Raw genomic sequence first — 25,000 nt, forward strand, 5'->3', positions numbered from 1 at the left:
TAGCGCGGACCACTCTTTGTACTAGCACCATGTGTGTATATATATATATATATATATATATATATATATATATATATATAATGTAAAGCTGTGTGTGTGTGTGTGTGTGTGTGTGTGTGTGGTCACGAATAGGCTCCTATATGGTTGACTATTTTAAAAAACTGATTGCATATAATGATAGAAGATTTATCGAGACACAGGAATGGGTATGTTTGATCTGGCATAATGATGGTTCATTAGAATTGTGGGGTCTGCGTTCGCGCCTGGTCCACAAATATGGAAATAAAAAATTTAAAAATTTAAAAAAAAACGTTTACAAGTGTTTTTGATATAGATGTACATAATAATACTTTGATAAGTATGCTTTAACTTAAATAGGGATGGTATAATAAAATTGTGGGGTCTGCGTTCGCGCCTGTCCTCCATGGAATGGAAATAGGCACAAAATTTAATAAAGAGTTTTCATATCTGTCTGCGTAAGTATACTTTGATAATTATGTTTCAGTTTGAAGAAATATGGTATAATAAATTATGGGGTGTTTGTTCGCGCTTGACCTCAATAGAATGGAAATATGTCACAAAGTTTAACAAGGTTTTTAATATAGATCCACAGAATATTGTGATAAGCGTTTCAGAGTCCATTTTCTGTAGGCTGTTTTTGAACCCAGTCAACGACTGGTACTTTTGCTAGTATATATATATATATATATATATATATATATATATATATATATATATATATATACTTGTTTATTGTTATATAAACATGCTCACATCCCGCTGCTACAAATAGCCACTTGTTTCAATCAAACAACAGATATCATCAGGCAGCGACTTGACTATTCAAAAGTTCAATGAAATTCCTTTTAAAAAAATAAATAAAATAAAACGGAAAGAAACTGAGACATGTGCACGGGTGTATTATAGGGTTTTTTTTTCTAAACAGTTCACTTCATGTAAAAAATATTCGCGCATAGATCGAAACCAAAAGCTAACAGTGAATCAAGTACGATAATCATTAGGCCAGCTTGACATGGCTCTAAAAAATGTTTTCATACCTACTTATTCTGAACATACGGAAGCTGTCATGTGAACCATTTGTGCATGCGCAGTCGTAAAACAGTTTTCAAACATATAAAAATCCAATGACCCACACGTATCAATTTTTCAATTTTTACCCTCTCGCAGCCCTTTTTTCCGGATGAAAACCGTTGGAAAAGTTTCCCATATGTCTGAATACCCTATATACTAAATTTCGAGTCTGTAAATCAAAACTTTGTTGCGTGTATAGGGTGAAAAGTATCCTCATACACATATTAACACTTTAGTATATATATATATATATATATATATATATATATATATATATATATATATATGCGTGCGCACGTGCGTGTATAAGTGACATTGTCTGTCTGTTTGAAGAACAATCTCTATCAAACTCCTCCTTCAATTTTTGGTCTAGAGACTTGAAACGAGATATATGGGAGATTTGGAGATGTGGGACAAATTCGATTTGGTCTTTAGTTGGAATTTTATACGCGCACTTCTTAGTCTTGATGTTTTCTGAGGGGGGGTTAGGGTGTAGGGGGCTAGACTCATACAAGGTGATTTAGGTGGGTTGAGTTGCTCCTGAATTCTGTCCTGATGACATATGGATTACGTATTTTAACCCGACTGATGTCACCTACAAAATCGGATTTCAAATGGTGACGCTCTCATGCCACACACAGATTTTTTTTTCTTTTTCTTTTCTTTTTTTTTTTTTTCTTTTTTTTTTTCACCCCAAACAAGGGCAAGGGTTACTGAGGGCTACTATTTGGACCAGATTTGCAGGGGCACTATTTATGGAATTGGGCAGGGAGATGTCTATTCGCATTACACTTAAATTTCTGCCTGTCAGTACAATCTGGAAATTTCAAAGTGCAGCACTGCAGCAGTCTGAGGAAAAAAGCTATTCGAGTAGAAGGTTTTACGGTATCTATGGACCTCTACAGTGTAGGGTGGGATTTTGCTGCATGTTGGGTTTGTCGAGGATATTGTCGTTGAGAGTGTACTAATTCTCGGAGTTTGTCAGAGCACTTATCATTGAAATACTTGTAAGACAGGCACAAGGATACAACGTTTCGGCGATGGGACAGAGGTTGGAGTTTGGTTGATAGTTCAGGGCCTATCAGATTGGCGACTTTTTTTTATTTTTAACCCTGTCTAGGAGCAAGGGACTTCCACCCACTCTTTATCTGTGCCTAAATCAAAACAAATTCCATTAAGAAAACTTCTTTCCTAGAACTGCCCGCCTGCGAAACTACACTACGGGGACGGGGCTGCTTTCCTATAACATAGCCGTCTTCAAGTCCAATGTAAACAAGTTTTTGTTGAGCTGTCCCCTTAAATAATAACATTCTACCTCTTCCATCACTAACGATTACTACGTTGTTTTCTTGGTGACCATCGTGCACTCATTAGCCTTTATCCTCGAGTGGCCTTTCAGACTTGATAAGAGGTGACTCTCTTGTAAAAAAAGGTACGAAGGTTTATTCCGTGAACGTTTACAACATTCAAATAAACTATTTCATCTGTTCACACACTCCAGTCCATCACCATGTTGCAGACGATATTTGTTTTGATAGGGACTGTCTTTAATCAAGTCATAACCTCTTACTGCCCCCCATTTTTATATGGATTTTTTAGTTTATGATTAACTCCCCCTCCCCCCCACACACACACTCTCTCCACAACCCACCCCCCTCTCATACTCTTACTCCCCTTTTTCGGCGTTGCTTTCTTTCTATGTCACTCATAAATCCGTTTGTTTTTTATACTCTCCTCTCAAACAATCCTTCTTCCCCTTTCTCTCTCTCTCTCTCTCTCTCTCTCTCTCTCTCTCTCTCTCTGTGTAGTCATATCCTCTCTCTGTCTCTATCTACCTATCTATCTATCTATCTATCAAAGAATTATAGAAACACTTATTTTGCGGTCTTCCACCGCCATGTCTCTGCTGTTCTAACCATTTTTATAATTCTTTCTTATTTACACCACACTTTTCTCTCTCTCTCTCTCTCTCTCTCTCTCTCTCTCTCTCTCTCTCTCTCTCTCTCTCTCTCTCTCTCATATATATATATATATACTTCATTTACTCACATAAAATTAATATACGAAAGTATAGATTTATGCGTAAACTTTAAGTATTTACTTCAAAAGTGCTCAATACGTAGGTAGAGCTAGTTAGTAATTTATAAAATGTATATGGCGATTAAGCTACACTGAATATTTCGCGTTTCATCCACTCTAGGACTTTTATAACTTATTATATATATATATATATATATATATATATATATATATATATATATATATATATATATATAGTGTACGATACTGCTCAGGTGCATTACAGCGTTTGATACTGTTCGCTACATACCTTTCCCTGTCTCACACGTCATTTGTAGACCGTTTTCTACTTTTCTCTTCCAAAAGTAATGCCTCCTATTTTTAATTCCGCCAAAACGGATCAGAAGAGGATTGCAAATTGCATTGTTATGATGACTGAATGTATTCATTTATGACCTGACAGTTTCATCTCACTGTTGAAGTGTTGCAGTTATTGACGGTGTTAGACTCTAAGAAAACAACTCCTGTCAGTTGCGTGCGTCAGAGCCGATATGAGGAGGCACATTGAATTCCTGGCAAAAGTGCATTGAGAATGGTGATAACTATGTAGAAAAATAGATTCTCGAGTACAAAAGGTTGCTCGTTTTAATTAGACCAATCCCGTCTTCGTAGTTTTTTTTTTTTTTTAGTAAAAAAAAAAAAATAGGAGGCTTTACTTTTTGAACGACCTTCTTACCTTTCTCTGTTTGCACAGTGTTCCTTTGTTTTGTTTTTTTTATTTCATATTTTTAGGTATTTTGAAACTTTTATGTTTATTTTTTGGTATTATTATACAAACACCGTGACAGCGTTAGGGTTAGGGTTAGGGTTAGGGTTTAGGGTTAGGGTTAGGGTTAGGGTTAATTCGCTGTCACGGTGTTTGTATAAATTTACCTATTTTTTTTCATCTTTTCTCGGTTTTGATTTTTTTTTATTTGTATTGTTGTCCTCATCGTACTTTATACTCTTGCCCCCTCCTTTTGTTTCTTCTTCTTCTTCTTCTTCTTTTCTAATATTACTTCTACTATTGCTGCTTCTCCCCTTCTCCTCCTCCTCCTTTCTCTTCTTCTTTATCTTCTCCATCACTATGTACCTTCCTCCCCCTTCTTCTTCTACTTACCTTCGACTCATCCCATTACCCCTTTCTGCAACCCCCCCCCCCGCACTTCCCCCTCCCTCTCTCTAAACTCTTCTACCATTTCTATATTCCATTCCACCATCTCCCTCGGCTGTCATCTCCCAACAACCTCGCTTTTATCCATTTCTATCATTAACTCACCCGGCCTCCAATCTCACAGACTACTACATAAAAGCCGAGACCTCTGCACCCGATCTTTACACTGGGTGCGTTTGATATGAAGGGGTAAGCACGGAAACACCTTTTTTTTTTTTTTTTTTCTCCATCTCTTGGATTTTTTGACTCCTCACCATTAATTATTCATGATGCACTTTTATTTGGCAGCTTCATCATCCTCTGTTTATGTCGTTGATTCTGCCAGCATCCATCGAATCGTTTGTTTGCATTCGTTGCTGCTACATTTATATTTATTTATTAATTTTCAGTTTCGTTAAAACAATTTTCAATCAAAACGAAAAAAACAAAGAATTAATATCGTATTAATCGTTCGGTTGTAGAAAATCGAATTTTGAACACGAAATTTTGGTTTTGTTTTGTTTTGTTATTGTTTGTTTGTTTGTTTGTTTCGCTTTATTTTGATTGTTTGGTTCGATACCATTCTTTCTTTTAGAGACAAGATTCCTTCATTAAAAGAAATTCATTAAAATTCATGAAATTCTTGCAAAAAAATTAGTCAAATCTAAAAGCAGAGATTCATTTTTTATTTTTTTTTTTTATTTTGCATTTTTTTAAATATTTTTTTTTCGAATTTCGACTTTCGTTTTTGCATTCTTTTTTGCAAAACAAAATGAAGCTTCAATTGCAAAGAAAATGTTATTTTTAACATTTTTTTGCAAAATTCTGGGTTTTTTTTTATGATTATCACATATTTAAATCATTATTTGTTTGTGTGCATTGTTATATATATATATATATATATATATATATATATATATATATATATATATATATATATATATAGGGGGAGTGTACGTGTATGTATGTGCGTATGCGTGTGTCTGTGTGTATACGTGTGTGTGTATGTATGCGTATGTATGTGTGTGTATGTATGTGCGTATATGTGTATAAGTGTGTGTATGTATGAGTGTATGTATTTGTATGTATATATTTGTATGTATGTGTTATGTGTGTGTGTGCGCGTGCGCGTGCGGCATAATTCACATGAACACACCGGTTCCCGTTAGATCACCATAGTTAAGCAACATTAGGCCTGGTCAGTACTAAAATGGGTGACCATTTGGAAATCCCAGGTGCTGTATGTGTTCGCTGCTTATCTTCTTGCCACTGGACCGGAGCAGTGCCAATTCAGGAGAGATGTGATTGTGGATTGCGCAACCTTTGCCTCACGATTTCACACGCAACTCCCTTACAGGGGGTATCCATTATTTTTTAGACTGAATGGAAGCATCGCATATATATATATATATATATATATATATATATATATATATATATATATAACTAAAATTGTAATAAAATTTTAAATAAAATAACGTGGAAGTTTCCCCGGAACGCTTCATTTGCTTTTTCTTATGTATCGTTGTTGCTATTGTCAGTTTAATATATACTGATGATGAGCGCAGATGTGCAAGGAAGTTGTTCAATTGATAAATAAAATATAAGATTTCATGTCACCGTTGATTTTGCTGATGATTATAGGTGTCGCTTCGTGCAGTATAACAGAATAAGACGATATTAAAGAGAAGAGAGATAGAACGCTGAAAAAGAACAAAGAAAAAGATATATATATATATATATATATATATATATATATATATATATATATATATGACCAAAATTTTAATATATCAAAATTAATGTTCATAAACCAATAAAATCAAAGTCCAAATGATTTGACTCAATCAATTAAGTTTCATAATTATCAGTTTTGATAATCGAACATGCATAAAATATTTTTGCAAAAGTTAAGACAACAAAATATGAAATAAGACCATCATATTGTGTATTTCCTTATGTGTTATAATTGTTTCGTAACCATTTGGACAGTTTGAAACATTATATTATTTAAAAATATTCCCAAAATAGCTACTCTTCAGACACCAAAATACATTTGTCATATATATATGGATACATTCATAATCTCTATTTTAAGGGGTCAAGAACTGGACTCACTCGGTTTCTCTTCTATTATTATTATTATTATTATTATTATTATTATTATTATTATTATTATTATTATTATTATAATATAATTTTAATCACACGTTTTAAAAAATTCCTTGATTTTAAAATTGAGTTATGTTTTTAAAAACAATCAATTCTTATTATTCTCTTACCAATTTCTGCCTATGACTCTCACCTTCTTATTGTCTCCCTAATTTCTATCACTATCGCTTCTCTCTCTCTCTCTCTCTCTCTCTCTCTCTCTCTTTCTTTCTCTCTCTCTCTCAAAAGTCAACGGTAATAATAACTAACTTCACAGAAATCGGAATAGTCTGTTATAAACAATAGGGAATATCGCACGAGTACTAATACTATTTAACCAGTAGCTAGAAAGAAAAAAAGATATAGTTAACAGAAAGAGATGAATGTTCGATTTTGTCTTTTTATTTTTATTTTTAACTGGTTTGTCAGAAACACTTTTTCCTAAATCTAACCTGAGCTCAGTGGGTGACACAACGATTTTTTTCTAGGATATGTATATGTACGTATGTGTGTATGTGTATATGTATGTGTATATATGTGTGTATATGTGTGTGTATGTATGTATGTATATGTATACCAATGACCGGCTTCAGTGTCATGTCTGTTTGAGGGTGTGCAAGTCGCTGGCAGGACTAAAAAGTCATCTTCGGGCACATGGACTTTCGGTGACTGAGGGAGTGGAACTCGTCTAACAAGGCGTTGCAATCATCATCATGTATGTATGTATGTATGTATGTATGTTTGTATGTACAAGTAAAAAGACAAATAATAAAACTTTTATTATAACTTTAGAAGAATTAGAAGAAACATTAGAAGAATTAGGAAAGTGAAAAAGACAGAATGAAAAAATCTCTTCAGGTCATGGCATTTCGAAGCTAAATGCTTCTCATCAGAAGAGGAGCGGGGCTAGAGTTATACAAAATGTAAATATAGATAGAAACTGACTTAATAACATTCAGATTGAAAATGAGAATGAATTAAAAAATTAAGAAATATTGAACATAGATATAAAATATAAAGTATAAGGTAGCAACCTTTGAAAAAATGGAAAATATTAAAATTATAACTAATATAACTAGGAAGAATGAGATAAGTATACGAGAATTATATTGAAAACATTGCCAGGGCCGCTGCAAAAAAGGTAGGCTCTCTCTACCGTGCTAGAAAACTACTGACACCTGAAAGTATCCTGTATCTCTATAAGGCCACCATTCGCCCATGTATGGAGTATTGTTGTCACATTTGGGCTGGTGCGTCTACTACTAGTCTCTCGCTCATAGACAAGGTTCAAAAGAGAGTCTCCAACCTGATAGGCCCTGAACTGGCATCTAAGCTTTAGCCTCTGTCCCAGCGACGAAATGTTGCAGCCCTCTGCTTGTTCTACAAGTATTTTAATGGTGAATGCTCTGACGAACTGCAGACACTTGTGCCCCCACGACGCAGACACCCTCGACAAACCCGACAGGCAGCTAAATCCCACCCTCACACAGTAGAGATCCCTAGATGTAAAAGATCTTTCTACTCCAGTAGTTTCTTCTCCAGAACCGCTAGACTCTGGAATTCCATTCCAGGATCCTGCTTCCCTAACTGTACTGACATGCAGAAGTTCAAGTGCAGCGTGAACCGACATCTTGCTGCCCAAATCCCTACTTAGTGCCCCAGTAGTTGCTGACCCTGATAGTAGCCCACTACACCTGAGTGGCAATGTGCCTTGTTTGGGGTGAAAATGTAATAAAAAAAAATTTTTTTTAAACGAAAAGAAGGAATATGAGAATAAAAAATAGTATATATGGGAGTAATAGTGAAAAAAAAAAAAAAAAGAAAAATGGGGGTCACTATGCAGTAAAGATCATTTATAAAGAGCAAACAATAAAAGGAAAAAGAAAAGGAAAAAATAGCGAAGAGAAAGGAGAAAGCTAAGAGAATAAAAATGGAGATAGACTAAGTGAAGCATGCATGCCCCCCCGTGAGTGCACAGTGAATGAGTCATAAAAAATGACCCAGTTCAGGATTTGCCCCCCCCCCGCCCCCATTTAGCCCCAAGGGGATGTCAAATCCTGGTGAAAATTAAAAAACGGTGCAGTTTTAAGCTTTAACATATGTAAATTTGAGTTCTGCACCATGCAAAAAAAGGAAATGACTAAGTCCATCATTTGCACCCCCATCCATTTTAGCCCCCAAAGTCCTCAAGGCTATAAAATATTTAAATTTGAGTTCAGCACCATGCAAAACTGCTAAATAGACATACACAGAAAATTTTCGACAGATATGGTAAAATAGTCCCAAAAAAGGGAGTGTTTTTATTAGACCTAAAAGAGCCTCTGGTGCACACCCAAGAGTTATCGCGAAGTATAGACAAACAAAAATATATAGAAATCAGTTAGTTACAACTTTTCAGAAAGTTTTATAAAAATCCAAGGCGTCAATTTTTTTTAATAAGCACAAAAGTGTCAATTTTTTTTAATAAGCACAAAAGTGTCAATTTTAGCCATTTTAACCCGAACGGTCCCAGTTTTATAGCATTACATAGATACATATACATATACATATACATATATATATATAGATAGATGTGTGTGTGTGTGTGTGTGTGTGTGTGTGTGTGTGTGTGTGTGTGTGTGTGTGTGTGTGTTAGTTAGTTAGTTAGTTAGTTAGTTAGTTAGTGGTCTGGCAAAGCCACAGGGGAGACAACCGAAGCAGCAATACTGAAGCTAATTTGCAGAACACTATATATATACAAATGTAGGTAAATTTTGGCATATTTTATTGATTTGAAAATATAGTGTTTTTTTTTACTAATTGTCATAAAATTTTAAGTATAGAATAGTATTATAATCTTCAAAAAGCCTACAAATTTTCATGTAGTTTTATCCCATAGAATCAAAGATATGAACATTTCAATATTCAATTTGGCTACAAGTATATATATATATATACCACCTTTTTTTGGCAATTTTATGAGTTTCAAATCTCAACGACTATTGATCAAAATTTACCAAATAAAAGTTCGTTGGAAAAGTAATGACCTGAATTATGTAGTGGGTTATGTGACATTTATCCGTATGGTCGAACATTAAGGGGATTATCTATCATCCAGAGCCTATTTTTGGCACTTTTTTACAGCCATAAAATGTTTCAATCATAGTAATTTTTTTTCTTGGTTTTGCATATGAATTATAAAATATCTGATATTTCCTCAAAACCTCTGGTGTTAATTGAAGGGAGACTAAAACTTGTTGCTATGGTTTCAAATGATCTGAAATAACAGCAAGGGGAGACTTGATTCCAATATTTCTCATAAAAAATATGTTATATCTCTCCTCTTTGGTTTTCATACATAAAGTAAATTTGACAGTGTATAAGGACTATTTGATACTGGTGATATTAATAATTGAAACCTATTTCCAGAAGAAGGGAGATAAAACTTATGAGAATGGCCAAAGGTTTGGGGGAAATTATATATATATATATATATATATATATATATATATATATATGACTACTTCATTTAATTACATAACTTAATAACTTGATTTGAGTCCAAAACAATCAATGTTAAGGGGTCATAATAGGGGTCAAACTTTAAAAAAATTGACCTTTTTTTTTTTTTTTTTGCTCAACATACACCTCCAAACACCCGGGCAACGCCGGGCGGAAATGCTACTATAGATATATAGATACAAAAGTGAAAGTGTCTATCTGTCTGTCTGTCTGTCTGTCTGTCTGTGTACATTTCCCTACACAATAACTCTGTCAATTTTCAGTCTACAAATTCGAAATTTGATATACAGGGTATTGAGATTTGGGAGAATCTTAGTAATCCACTTTCGGCCAGAAATTTGACTGTCAAGAGTTCAAAGTTCAACGATTTGACTTTTGAGAACTCTATCAAACTCCTCTGCCAATTTTGGGTATAAACAATTGAAATTTTAGATATAGGTTCCTTGGACACGGATCTAACTTAATAACTTGATTTGAACCCAAAACAATAAATGTTAAAGCGTCATAATAGGGATCAAAGTTAAAAAAATTTGACATCTGCGGTCTCTACCAAATTATTCAGACAATTTCTGGTCTAAACATTTGAAATTTTACATAAAGGGTATTCAGAGATATGGCAAGCTTTTTAATCGGTAAGGGTAAAAAGTTTGAGCTACTAATATATAAATGCATGTATGTTTGCATGTCTGCCTAAAACTTTCGACAGAAGCGACAAATTTTTGCAAGATAAGTATCGTTTGGAAGCTCGACCCTTCAGATGACAAATACCGAAAAAATTGGCTAAAAACATTATTTTCTTCACTCTTAACTGGGCACTTTTCTACAAGGAGGGGGTCGCTTTTTTCGCCGATATTTTCGACAGTCATCCCCTCAGGAATTTAGTATGAAATCGGTAATTGTATTGGAATCAGAAAAATATTGGAATCGTCACATCACTAATATATATATATAAAGAGAGGAATATGAAATCAGACTTATTACTAGATAATATATTTAATAATTTCCTGGAGTGAATTGCCAGAAATGGTCCACTGCTGGTTTTGGTCTATGCTGCACTGCTGCCACCTGACAGCAGACTCCCACTTGTATTGCTTTCCTCCCCTTGCTACCATAACTGTGCCAAACGCCACCACACACAGACCACCGCAGCCTCTATAACTTCACCGCAAAGCTACAGCATCATACAAGAGACTCATTTTGCGTGGGCCCAGTAAATCATTTTTCTCACGGTATGGATCCATTTTGCCAACTTCCTTAACTTATATTGATGCCATCGATGAGAGGCTGCAAAAAACAATATCGAGTTTTCCAGGGCTGCCAAAAGCGCACTAGATGCCACACTAGATGTCGTGGCACTCTACAAGTACCTTTTCCATATCTCCATACAAGCTGATTCTATGGACATGGTCCGCTATGAAGAAGAGAGAACTCTTCTTCCAGGCTCACTTGCATCTTTGCGGTTTCACACAGGAGCTGACAGGCACCACCGATTTTGCTGACAATGACGTCTCCACCCCTGGGCTCTCTCAGAGTCTGAGTTGGGGAATATTAAACCGTTTTTTTTTTTTTTCAACAAGAGGCAAAAAAAAAAGAATTCTTTTACCTTTTTGCACACCTTAACGGATTTGGCGCCTTTTAGGAAGACTTTCACTCACATCTTAGGACTGACTTACCCATGCTCGACTGCTGTTGGCGTCAAACCTGTCTCCACTTCTGTCTTCAGAGGTCTCATTTACATATTTGCTACTGCCACCCGGGATCTTCACCCGTAGTCGGCTCCACCTGGGATTGTGCCCTAGGCTTCCGTGCTTGCGGTGGAGCCTTCCTACTCATTGCGGCTCAAATGTTCATTCTGGAGGCGAGGCGATTTGGCAGGTGAGTTGTTACACACACCTTAGTAGATTCTGACTTCTGTGGTCACCATCCTGTTGTCTCTATCAATTTTCCATACTTATTGGAGATATTCTGATACAAAAGCCTATCTAAGAATACTCCTCGATAGATAAAGTATATTTGTGTGAAATTTCAAAAATATTAGTGCAGCCGTTTTGGAGCCTATAGGGCACAAACTCACAACACACATACAGATAATGTGCCTTTTATATATAAGTACTGACCAGGCTCAACGTTGCTTAACTCCAGTGATGCAACGGGAACTATGGTGTGAATGTGATTATGCTATATATGTAATGGTCACAGTAATATCTTAATCTAATGAAAAAAAAAAAAAAATCACAATCTAATCTGAAAATAACTGAATTGTAAATTAAGAAAAAAAAAAGAGGAAAAAAAAATCTTATTTTCTACTTGTCGTAATAAAATGTCCTGTCGTTCTAAGAATCGATGGTTTATGTAAATCTTTTCCTGCTGACTGTTTTTCTCCGGCCTATAGCCTTGATCTTTTCGAGCTTACGGTCAATGAGAATCTTTAGTTCTTTTAACGTCAATGTTGGTGGTTGGAAAAACATGACATGCTGCATTTCTTTTAATGCATCACCATGGAATATTCTCAAAAAACAAAAACAAAAAAAAAACAGAAAAAAACAAAAATTGATTAACAGACACAGAATGAACATTATATTAATATATTTTCGAGCTTACGGTCAATGGGAATCTGTTGTTCTTTTTACGTCAATGTTGGTGGTTGGAAAAACATGACATTTTTTTTTTTTTTTTTTTTTACATAGGCATCACCACTTATCAAGGCCAAGAGGCCACTCAAGGATAAGGGTTAAAGAGTGAACAGTAGACATTGGACATTATAGTAATCATTAGTAATGAAAATTTGGTAAATTTGATAACTTATATAGAACGGCTCATCAAGAACTTATTTACGTTAGACTTGAACACAACCACATTGTAGTCAGCCGGAAAGCAGGAAAACGGAAGACAATTCAACAGGCGTGCAGTTCTAAGAAAGAAGCTTTGTTCATGGAATCTACGTTTAGGTTTAGGCACAGATAAAGAGTGGGGGGAATTATGTATAGTGTTTACAGCTAGACGAGTGTTTCTTGTGAAAGTTTGGCGAGGGGAGACCATGGATTGAAGCTCAGTCGAACACTTTCCATGAAAATAACGATACATCAGAGACAAACTCGCAACATCTCTTCTGTGAGATAGAGGTTGCAGCGAAGAGAAAAGGACATCTCCTACGAGGCTACGAAGTCTATTTTGAACTCTATCAAGGCAGGACAAGTCCTTTTTAGCAGCTCCTGCCCAGATGTGGCAACAGTATTCCATCCTTGGACGTACCTGGCTCTTATATAGATAGAGAATAGCATCAGCAGTGAGATATTTGCTGCATTTTTTTTTAATGCATCACCATGGAATATTCTCGAAAAAAAAAAAAAAAAAAAAAAAACAGAAAAAAACAAAAATTGATTAACAGACACAGAATGAACATTATATTAATATATTTTCTTATTTCTTTTTCTCTTTTTAGGATTCTATGCTATTTTGCGATGCCTGTGATAAAGGTTACCATATGAAATGCCATGTTCCTGGTGTGGATCAAAAACCTAAAGGTGGGTTATAAAACTTATTATAATTTAAAGATTTTTTATGCTTTTTAATATATTCGTTTAAAATATATTCGTTTAAAATATATTCGTTTAAAATATATTAGTTTAAAATATATCCGTTTAAAATATATCCGTTTAAAATATATCCGTTTAAAATATATTAGTTTAAAATATATCCGTTTAAAATATATCCATTTAAAATATATCCGTTTAAAATATATCCGTTTAAAATATATCCGTTTAAAATATATTCGTTTAAAATATATCCGTTTAAAATATATCCATTTAAAATATATCTGTTTAAAATATATCCGTTTAAAATATATCCGTTTAAAATATATTCGTTTAAAATATATCCGTTTAAAATATATTCGTTTAAAATATATTCGCTTAAAATATATCCGTTTAAAATATATCCGTTTAAAATATATCCGTTTAAAATATATCCGTTTAAAATATATACGTTTAAAATATATACGTTTAAAATATATACGTTTAAAATATATCCGTTTAAAATATATCCGTTTAAAATATATACGTTTAAAATATATCCGTTTAAAATATATTCGTTTAAAATATATCCGTTTAAAATATATCCGTTTAAAATATATACGTTTAAAATATATATGTTTAAAATATATACGTTTAAAATATATCCGTTTAAAATATATACGTTTAAAATATATCCGTTTAAAATATATACGTTTAAAATATATCCGTTTAAAATATATTCATTTAAAATATATCCGTTTAAAATATATCCGTTTAAAATATATCTGTTTAAAATATATTTGTTTAAAATATATTCGTTTAAAATATATTCGTTTAAAATATATTTGCTTAAAATATATTAATTTAAAATATATTCGTTTAAAATATATTCGTTTAAAATATATTAATTTAAAATATATTCGTTTAAGTCTATTAACAATATCTAACAACTTTTTCAGAAAAATCTTTCATCCAGTCATTTATGGAAATACTAGCATGGGTGCCCGGCGTTGCCTGGGTGTTTTGAGGTATATGCTGAGCAAAAAAAAAAAGAAAAAAAAAAGGTCAACTTTTTTTAACTTTGACCCCTATTATGACCCCTTAAAATTTATTGTTTAGGGCTCAAATAAATTTATTAAGTTAGATCCATGTCCAAGGAATCTATATCTAAAATTTCATGTGTTTAGACCCAAAATTGTCTGAGGAGTTTGGTAGAGTTCTCAAAGGTCAAATCGTTGAACTTTGAACCCTTAATCGCCAAATTTCTGTCCGAAAATCAATCACATCGATTTTCCCAAATCTCAGTACCCTGTATATCAAATTTCGAATCTGTAGACTTAAAATTGACAGAGTTATTGCATAGGGAAATGTACACAGACACACACACACTTTCACTTTTATATATATATATATAGATTACAATCTGCAATAGATTTTACTTCATCACGTTTTATCGATTACTTCATATGCAAACATTTTAGCATAAAATACTCTCCATTTGGATTATATGTTTCTTCATTGCCTTGGATCTTGCGATTGTGTCAATATTTTTCTTCATTCAACCTAACTACATCATAAAATATTCTGTTTCATCTTTTAAACTTTTCATGCAAGTTTTTTGGTTTTTCAATGTATGTGCTTAATAGCAAAATTTATGACTTCTAATAAACATTAATTTGCTAAAAACATTTCCTTGATGATTTGATCAATTAGCTGAAAATTCATGAATTAAGGAAAAAAAAACTTTAATTTTTCATATTCCTAGTCAAATAATAATTTTTTCATAAATTTTTTGATTTACAGAAATTAATTCTAAATTTTCATTTCTGCTATTGCGTTATCTTGCATATTGAAATGGGCAATAGATGATATCTATTGCTACTCGGTGTCATGTTTGTTTCACATTTAAAGCACCCTCTGACCAGTGCATGGGTGATGGATCGATCGACTGACACCCTTCACATTCTCTGATGATGGCTTTCACAGCAGCCTTAGAAACCCCAAGGTTAATCTATCTTGCAAAGTAAAGTGTATATCTCACACCAGGATGACCGGTTTGTTCTTAATCTGAACAAACCCGACTGAGCTCACGGATGCAGTACAGATAGGTTGCACAGGTTCAGTGTTCCTCATAATTGCACCAAGCTACCTCTAAGGCGGTCCTGGATATGACCTTAAACTATATCCAGTGGTGAGGCCACTGCTTTCGGGCTTTGGGGAGTGTTGAGCCACCCTTTAATTGCCATTGCTCCCAGGTCCACTCTGACCCAGAGTGGTAGTACCTGTTAGGGTCCCAACTATGGGTTAAATAGAAACCGACTTGAAAACAACAAATATATTCTATTAAAGGTTTTCTTCAAAATCTTTGGATTCGGCATTAAATAACCCGGAAACGGGTTGATATGCCGTAAAACAAAAACAAACAACAACCAACCTCTAAGGCACTTCCGTCAGTTGATTCCCCTTGTTTTGGCTAGATTTGACCAAGGATACATCCATTGACAGTGTGTATTCCTTCACCAGTTTTATTATCATGTCAGGCTGCCATCGAATGAGCATCTCAGTTGTAGCTTTGGTCCATACCCTGGCTCTACCAGTAAAGGTATTTGAAATCCTTTTATGCACATAGGCAGAATCAATGAACAAATGCAGGGTGATCTTTTTCAAGAGGATTGCCAAGTTTATTCTTTTAATAATCGCATCGAGTTCTGCAAGGTTATTAGAAGTCCTTTGCTGGATGTAACCAGCAAGTATCCTCTGCTACAACCCCATCATATAACAATGACATGCCGATAGCAAGAGAGCTTGTGTTGACCCATACACTAAGGTCTTGGCCGTCGATACACCATTTGCTTCACACCAGCACATGATATTGAGAAGGCCGTCATTTACTTTGTCGTCCCACCCAGTGGTGATGCCAGATGCTTTCCACTTGATGAACACCATGGCAACACGAAGCGAATCACCCATGGAAAGGGACCCAACCAACTTGCCACATAATGAAAATATATTCCGTCACGTGACAATACGAGGCATGTCTAGGATTTCCTTCCCTCTTCTCTAATACAGAGCATTATCCTCTCTCCAGACCTGCAAACTAAACACTCGTGCACCATCCTGTAGCCTCTCTGGCTTTTTGATGAGGAGGCTGAAGCTGTAGAGATGCTCACTGTTAGCACAACACTCTCATCCACATACATGTCATCAATATATGTAGATGTTGCCCACGGTATGTGCTTATCCGTCGTCAAAATAATTGTTTGCATAATGGACGATGTCCCATTGAGTCTGAGTCAGGTCAAGCAATGATTACAACAGTTTGATAGGGCCACAGTGATTGGTGCATGTGTACTCGAAGGTATACCTTGCAAATGTCTAACACCAATGCATTCAACTAATTTATATGCCATTCTCTCAACTTTTTGGTGCATATGTCCATGTGGGTCATAAATGGATCCTCTCTGATTCTCTCTCCTCTGATCTCGAGCGCGTGGTTCAGTGGGGGAAGACGTGGCTGGTTACCTTTAATGCGTCTAAAACCAAACTCCTATCTTTACATCATCAACGCTCTGATCCCTATCTGGCATCAATTGAAATGGATGGCTCTCGTCTAGGAGAAGCCCCATGTTTTGACAAACTTCTGGGTTTGTCCTTTACTCCTGATCTGAAATGGAACACGTACATCAAGTCTGTTGCCAAGGTCGCTGGAAAGATAGTGGGATCCTTCTACCGCTCCAGAAGATATCTCACTACTGATGCAATTCTCTATCTATATAAAAGCCAAGTACGGCCAAGGATGGAATACTGCTGCCATATCTGGGCAGGAGCTGCTAAAAAAAGCCTATCCTGCCTTGACAGAGTACAAAATAGACTTTATGGCTTAGTGGGGATGCCCTTTTCTCTACCCTGAAACCTCTCTCCCACAGAAGAGACGTTGTGAGCCTATCCTTGTTTTATCGTTATTTCCATGGCAGGTGCTCGTCCGAACTCCAATCTCTGGTCCCCCCCTCGCTAATATTTCACGAAAAACACCCGTCTAGCTGAATCCACTGTCAAAAATTTTCCCCACTCTTTATCTATGCCTAAATCAGAACGTAGATTCCATGAACAAAGCTTCTTTCTTAGAACTGCACGCCTGTGGAACTCTGTCCCGTCTGCCTGCTTCCCACCTGACTACAACCTGGATGTCTTCAAGTCCAATGTAAACAAATTCCTAATGAACCGCCCCCTTAAGTAAATACTTCATTAAATTTCCACACTAACGTACTGTACTTGCAATAACCATTATCCCTGAGTGGCTTCCGAGCCTTGATAAGTGGTGACCACGGTGTTTAAAAAAAAAAATCCACGTACTCATTCAATTCCTGATAGTCAAGCACCTTTTGTGTGTTCCGCTGAATGATGCCATTAGTGGATAAGGCCCTTTCGGAGTTCCAATTCTTCTTCTGGATAAGGAATCAACCACCCATTATCAATCCAGATTTGTAACTCTTTAATTGTAATTCTGCACAAGCTTTTATAGAAATGTTATACTCTGGTACTCTGTTGCATAATTTTTTTGGTGACTGATCACCGGACCACTTCCATGACATTGTCCATAATTTGGTGTCTTGGTCGAACTCTGCATGAAAGTCAAATCGTTCTGCTCTATTGTCGCAACCAGAGGGAGAGCTGCTTCAGTAAAATGTACCTGGCACTAATTCTTACAACATTTTACATACTCCCTAGATTATAACATCTCCGATTTACAAAAAGAGGTTGTCTATCTTTTATTTGAGCAACTTTTACACGCTATTTTCGCGCTATTTCTTGCTCTCGCGTCTTTCTTTGGCTTTTTTGTATAAAAGTGAAACTTCGTGGCCAGCAGATGTTGAAGGCAATCAGCATTGATCACTGTTGGGAATACCCTTCGTATCAGACAATTGCTATTCATTAAGACACTGCCAGAGCTCCCCCCTCTTGGGGGGGAGTTGATTTCTCCCACGACGGCAGAAGGCTGAAAGTTTAACTGGCTTACAGTCAAACTTAAGTGTGTGATTTCATTTCTTCTGCATGAACTCCTTCACTTTCTGCATGTCAACTAAATTAAATCACTTTTCACTTCCTGGCCCATCGTAGCCGAGCGGTAAGATGTCAGGGTTTTTTTCACCTTCGCATCAAGGCTTCGGGTTCGAGCCTACCTGCCTCCCAAAACTTTTTTTTTCTCTCAACACACACACACACACACACACACACCTACAAACACCCGGGTAAAGCTAGGTACCTCCACTAGTATGGTTTGCTATTTACTATCAGTATGTCAGTCTTCCTATTGGTCACTATTAAAGTTATGCTGCCAACATCAGGGCTTAGAAGGCATTTCCTGCCTTCTGTCAAAATCACGGCACTTTTTTGTACTTTGTGTTGACAACAAACGAGGAGCATCTAAAATTCACCAACACTATCCAATCTAGTTCGTTGATTTTTACTTTTATTATGGGGACCAATCCTTCTAGTTTATGTGCGGAGAGAATAGTGCTGGCCTCTCGACCTTTGCCTCATTTATCAGACACTTCAATACAACATGTTCTTGTTACTGATACTGCATCATCAGACGCACTCTTTTTTGTTTTATATATATATATATATATATATATTTAAATATATAGGAGTTACCACTTATTAAGGCCCTGAGGCGACTCGAGGATAAGGGTTAATGGGTGAACAGTAGTCAATGGGATTATAGTGTAGTAATCATAAGTAGTGGAAATTTTGTAAATTGGATTACTTAGGGAGACGGTTCAAGAACTTGTTTACATTGGACTTGAAGACAATCAAATTGTAGTCATCTGGAAAGCAGGAAAACGAAAGACAATTCCACAGACTCATTCACCTCTGGTCTCATGACAGCTACAGCCCTAACACCACACGCTTCACACGTTTGTTTCAGACACTGAGATGCTATGAAATTCGTGAATCAGCCTGCACTTTGCATTTGGTTGTTAGCCGAGGTAGATTGTTTTGTAGAGTTTGGAAAGTTATAACTTACATATCAATCATAAACGAAATAATATTCCCTTATAATAATTCCTATAATAAATCCTATAATTATTACTATAATTCCTATAATTACTATAATAATTCCTATAATAAATCCTATAATTACTATAATAATTCCTATAATAAATCCTATAATTACTATAATAATTCCTATAATAAATCCTATAATTACTATAATAATTCCTATAATAAATCCTACAATGACTATAATAATTCCTATAATAAATCCTATAATAAATCCTATAATTACTATAATAAATCCTATAATAAATCCTTTAATTACTATAATAATTCCTATAATAAATCCTATAATTCCTATAATAATTGCCTTAGAGTTTGGTCTATTTTTGTTCAGAAAACTCTCATCACTTCACATGGCTTATTTTGTCCTCCTCTTGTGACACCTCTAGCAATTTCTTCTTCTGGTTTTCCCATACTGGTAGCAGAGGGAGCACACCTTTTGTTTCTTTGAGGTGAAGTTGTTTATATCATTACCACTACAAAAAGACAAAGAGCAAGATTCTTTCTCGTATGAATACAAAAAATTATGTGTACGAATTCTAAAAATTCTAACCTTTAAAGTTCAAAACTTTTATAGATTAGCTACCCAGAAACTCTTCTAAAATTAATCATGATTTTCATTTCAAAATAATCTTTTGCAATTTTAACTAAAAACGCGTTTCTTTGACAAAAAAACGTTTTAAAAATCTTTTTTCAGGAAAGTGGGTGTGCGGACAATGCGTATCTGAAAACGAGAATGCTGTAGAACAACCGATGGAATTTGAAGCATCCAATTCGGAAGGATCCCGTGCTTCAAGCCCTTCAGCGACAGGTAAGTTGCACTAAAGCAATAGGTGTGGGTGTACGTGTGTATGCGGGAAAGTAATTTTAAAAACGGTATTTTTTTACATAAGGTTAGAATTGTGGAAAATTCTATTCGAAGTTTTATCACTACGTGTCACAAGATTGCATCAAACAAAAGTCGGAATGGATAAGCTGACAAAATCTGCCTCTGTTTTTCTGGATTGCAAGAGAGAAAGAGTAATCATAATTTAGGAAGCTGCACTCATTCTCCTATGCGAGATGAGTTGACAGTATTTATCAATTTGTATCAGTCCAAAGCTTTTGATAGGATCGATCATTGCTTCCTGGCATCTGTTCTGAAAGCCGCTGGATTCCAACCAGGCTTCTGCAAATGGATTTCCATACTGTACCACGCGCCGATGGCAGTGGTACAAGTAAACGGAAAGTGTTTGAAATCCTTTGCTATTTCCCGGTCCGTGTGTCAGGACTGTCTATTTTCTCCCCTGCTTTATGTTCTTGTGTTGAAGCTGCTACTTTGAAAGCTAAGGCAGGAGGAGGCAAGACCAGTCTTGCATAGGATTGCTCTGCCTGGCAGATCAAGAGCCAGAGTTTCCACATTTCCAAGTTTCTGCATTCACCGATAACATCACCGTGGAGAGCAGGGGGATACTAATGGAGGGATAAATTTGGGGGTCGTTTCGGTCACTAGAATTCTTGAATACTGGTGCCATACAGACAATTTTCCAGCTATTGGTGAAGCAAGATTCGGCAAAGCATTTGTTATAGAGTTTGGAGAGGACAGGGGCAAGTTCAACTAAAAATTTTTATTACTATAGCAGAGATAAGATCAGACTGATATATGCTCTGGAGATGACAGGGATTTTTATGATATCCTGAACCTGGGAAGGGGTGATGATCAAAAATCTGACTTTTGTCAATAATGGGAAATTTGGAAATAATAGTTTGTGCTGATAATATTGGATAATTCAGATCCCTGGGAGTGACGTCAAAGAAAAGTCGGTCAGAAGACTGGATGTGGATGCATGGGAATGACATCAAAGAGGTCAAAATTTGGGACATAGAATCTCTGGAGATTAGGTCAGTGAGATTGACCCACATTTCAAGACAATATATGTTGGAATGTTGACGTCATCTGGGCCAATAAAAGAGATGACAGAGAGAGAGAGAGAGACGATGACGACTAAGCTAAATAACACACTTTTTCTCCACTAGAAGAACATATGAACCTGCATGTTATCACTAATATCAAAACTGTAATTTGGAAACCAAAAATGTTATTTTAAATAAACAAAATATTTTTATAACCAGCTGTCTGTGATTTCATGACGCTGCCAAGTGTATATATCGACACAATGAAAAGGTTGATGTTAAGAAATTATATAGACTGAAAAAACACCGTTTGACGATCGGATGCAGTGAACATATTACGATAATTCCATGAGTGAACGTTATTTTTGTTTTTGTGATAATGCTGTATCATATAATAATTTCTTTATAGATAAGTTTTCTTTTAAAATAATAAAAACGGATGTTCATATTTTATTTTATTTTTTGCAGCATTTCAGAAAATGATTTGGTTTTTGTTGAAAACTTACATATATTTTGCTGTACGCACTGAATATTGCATCATTTTACTTTTTTTTTTTTTTTTCAGGTATTCATCTCGAACCAATGGAGGCTTCAGGTCCATCATGTCTCCCGACACCATGTGATTCTCCAGTTCAACCTGATCCCGAGGAAAAAGAGATGTAAATATTTTTTTTTAATATCATTTTCTAAAAAAAATCCAAAATGTCAGTCGGTATTATTTGGATTGCTATTCTCATTTTCACAACGTTTCGGCCAATGTAGCCTCCAACCTTCTTCAGTTGTATTTTGTCAAACTCCTGAATCATTTTGTCAAAATCGTTTATTTAATCCATGGAGTGTAGCATGCTCTTATTCTGTCAGTCATGACTGGGTAAAAATATTAATTTGTATTGTATTCTTAGTATTGCCTGCACTGAAGATTGAACCTTCAACCTCCAAAAAAGTGCCAAAACTGAATTTTACTGAGTACTTTTTTTTATTACATACGAGGGGCGTGCAATAAGTAATGCCTCTGACCCACTTCCCATAGCAGTAGAGCAACGAAACTTGGCACAATTATTAGTCTTTCTCGGCATAGGAAGCACTCAGACTTATGCATTTCTCCCATCGTTTGATGCAGCTCTGGAGACCGTTTTTGTAGAACACCCCAGGTTGGTCCTCCAACCAAGACGTGACTTCTGAAATCAAGGCTGCATCATCTGGGAAACACTTTCCTTTCAAAAACAACTTCATGGCTGGAAAAAAGTGAAAGTCAGAGGGTGCAAGGTCAAAAGAGTACGGAGGATGGGGGAGGATTTCATAACCACATGCCCGTGTTTCTGATCTGGCGACATGCGAGTTATGGACCAGAGCATTGTCCTGCAGGAGGAGGGTACCTTTGCTGATCTTGCCCCGCCTCTTGATTTTGATAGCTTCCCTTAATTTCCTCAAAAGTGAAGCATAATAAGTTCCTGTAATCGTGGTACCCTTTGCCAGGAAATCTGTCATCACTACTCCATCCTGGTTTCAAAACACTGTGAGCATGACCTTGCCAGCGGAGGGCTGCACCCTTGCCTTTTTTGGAGGTGGCGAGTCCAAGTGCTTCCACTGCATTGACTGGGCTTTGGTCTCTGGATCATAGTGATGGACCCAGGTTTCATCCTGTGTAATCAGTCTTTTGAAAAACTGTGACTCATCAAATTCATCCTCGAGCACTCAACGTGCTCTCGCTTCTGGAATGGTGTGAACAACCTAGGAATCCATCTGGCAAACACCTTATGCATATGCAAATGGTCGTGAATGATAGTTTCCACAGACCCTGTACTAATCTTGACATCTTGGGCTATTTTGCAAATAGTGTGCGCCGACCTTCCAAAATGGCAGCCTCAACTTGACGGACAGATGCCTCATCAATGGCAGAAGGAGGAGGGGGGGGGGCGACCAGGTCTGTGAGCTGTTTCCACAGACTTCCAGCCATGTTTGAATTCACGATGCCAGCATTTTACAAGGTCATATGATGGGGCATTATCACCATAAGTTTCTTCCATTTCATCAAAAGTCTCCTGTGGTGTGCGTTCTTTCAAATACAAAAACCGGATCACTGCTCAACATTCAACAGGTTCCATTTCACACCTGACCCAATTCAAACACCTGTAAAACAGAAACCACAATTAGTTCAGAGCTGTAATTTGTTACATAACCCGTAGAGATATAAATCATTGCACATGCAAAATTTCAGCTAGATCAGACAACTGGAAGTGGGTCAGGGGCATTACTTATTGCACGCCCCTCGTACATCTCATTGTAGATACGAATCTTGGATAAATGTAAAATATTAATTTATTTTTGTATGTCACGATTATTAATTAAAAGGAAGTTTATTTGTGTGTGTATATGTGTGTGTGTCTATGTGTTTGTGTGTATATGTGTGTACGTATGTGTCTGTGTGCTTATGTGTATGTATGCATGTGTGTATGTGTGCATACCTGTATGTATGTCTGTGTGTGTATATGTGTGTGTATGCATGTGTGTATTTATGTGTGCGTGTGTGTGTGTGTGTGTGTGTGTGTGTGTGTGTGTGTTAGTTCGTTCCCTATGGACTCAAAAACGACTCGGCCGATTTTTATGAAATTTCACATGCAGGTACTTTATGTGCCTGGCAGTGTTCTTAGATAAGTTTTGTATCGGAATGTTTTCGATAAGTATCGATAATCGATTATCGAAAAAATTTTCCCACCTGACTACAACTTGGACGTCTTCAAGTCCAATATAAACAAACTCCTGACAAACCGCCCCCTTAAGTAAGACACTCTATCAAAACCCCCAATACTAATGATTACTACAGTACTATCTCATTGATTACTGTACACGCAATAACCCTTATCCCTGAGTGACCTTCGGGCCTTGATAAATGGTGACCCCCATGTAAAAAAAAAAAAAAATCCGATAGAAGAAGGAACAGGCGATTTTGACCACAGTTAACACCTTATACAGCCTAACATCACAAGTGCATTTGAGAAGATTCATTACCACACAAGCCAAAAGACCCAACATATAAAATCAACAGTAGCTTCTTTGATTTGATAGGAGTGTGTTCGAAATGAATGTTTCTGTTTAAAGCACAATTGTACCATGATACTTGACTTTTGCATTTTAAACTTTACATATAAACCATTTTATAACAAATAAAATATAAAAATCAATGCAGTTTACAATGTATTATGGACTTAATCACTGTGGGGAGGCATGTGAAGCTCCCTCCCTGTGCACCCTCATGGGTCTCCAACTAGAGTATGCAAGCAAAATCGATTTGATTAAAAATTGGGTGATTTCATCGATTTTGATGGCAATAAAAATAATAAAAATCAATAAAAATATGAGAGGGTGAAATATTCGTTGATCATCATTTAATCCCGGGCAATGTTCAGTCTTCCTGCTAATTTTACCTAAAAGTAAAAACTTTCACACATAAAGTTTGTTGGATTTGTAAATATATGTACTTTTGCTGGCAATGTAAGCATGATCGGTTTGAAATTGTATCAAACAGCTAATACAGTGAACTTATAGATATTTGGTCCATGGAGCTGGGAATAAACAAAAG

General features: G+C 35.8%; 1 protein-coding gene and 1 long non-coding RNA gene across 4 annotated transcripts in view; one reads left to right on the forward strand and one right to left on the reverse strand.

Annotated features, from left to right (window-relative positions):
• LOC145280133 (uncharacterized) overlaps nt 1-25,000 on the forward strand; it is a 212,855-nt gene that overhangs the window by 178,432 nt on the left and 9,423 nt on the right. Inside the window, exons 4-6 of the mRNA XM_080131900.1 lie at nt 13,398-13,479; nt 20,225-20,338; nt 21,986-22,079. Coding sequence (XP_079988026.1) covers nt 13,398-13,479; nt 20,225-20,338; nt 21,986-22,079 — 290 coding nt within the window. The remainder of the gene's footprint in view (nt 1-13,397; nt 13,480-20,224; nt 20,339-21,985; nt 22,080-25,000) is intronic.
• LOC145280135 (uncharacterized) overlaps nt 1-25,000 on the reverse strand; it is a 90,674-nt gene that overhangs the window by 25,526 nt on the left and 40,148 nt on the right. The window lies entirely within an intron of this gene.

Source organism: Euprymna scolopes, chromosome 7 (genome assembly GCF_053919585.1).
Source record: "Euprymna scolopes isolate OS-2025 chromosome 7, ASM5391958v1, whole genome shotgun sequence".
NCBI lineage: Eukaryota > Metazoa > Mollusca > Cephalopoda > Sepiida > Sepiolidae > Euprymna > Euprymna scolopes.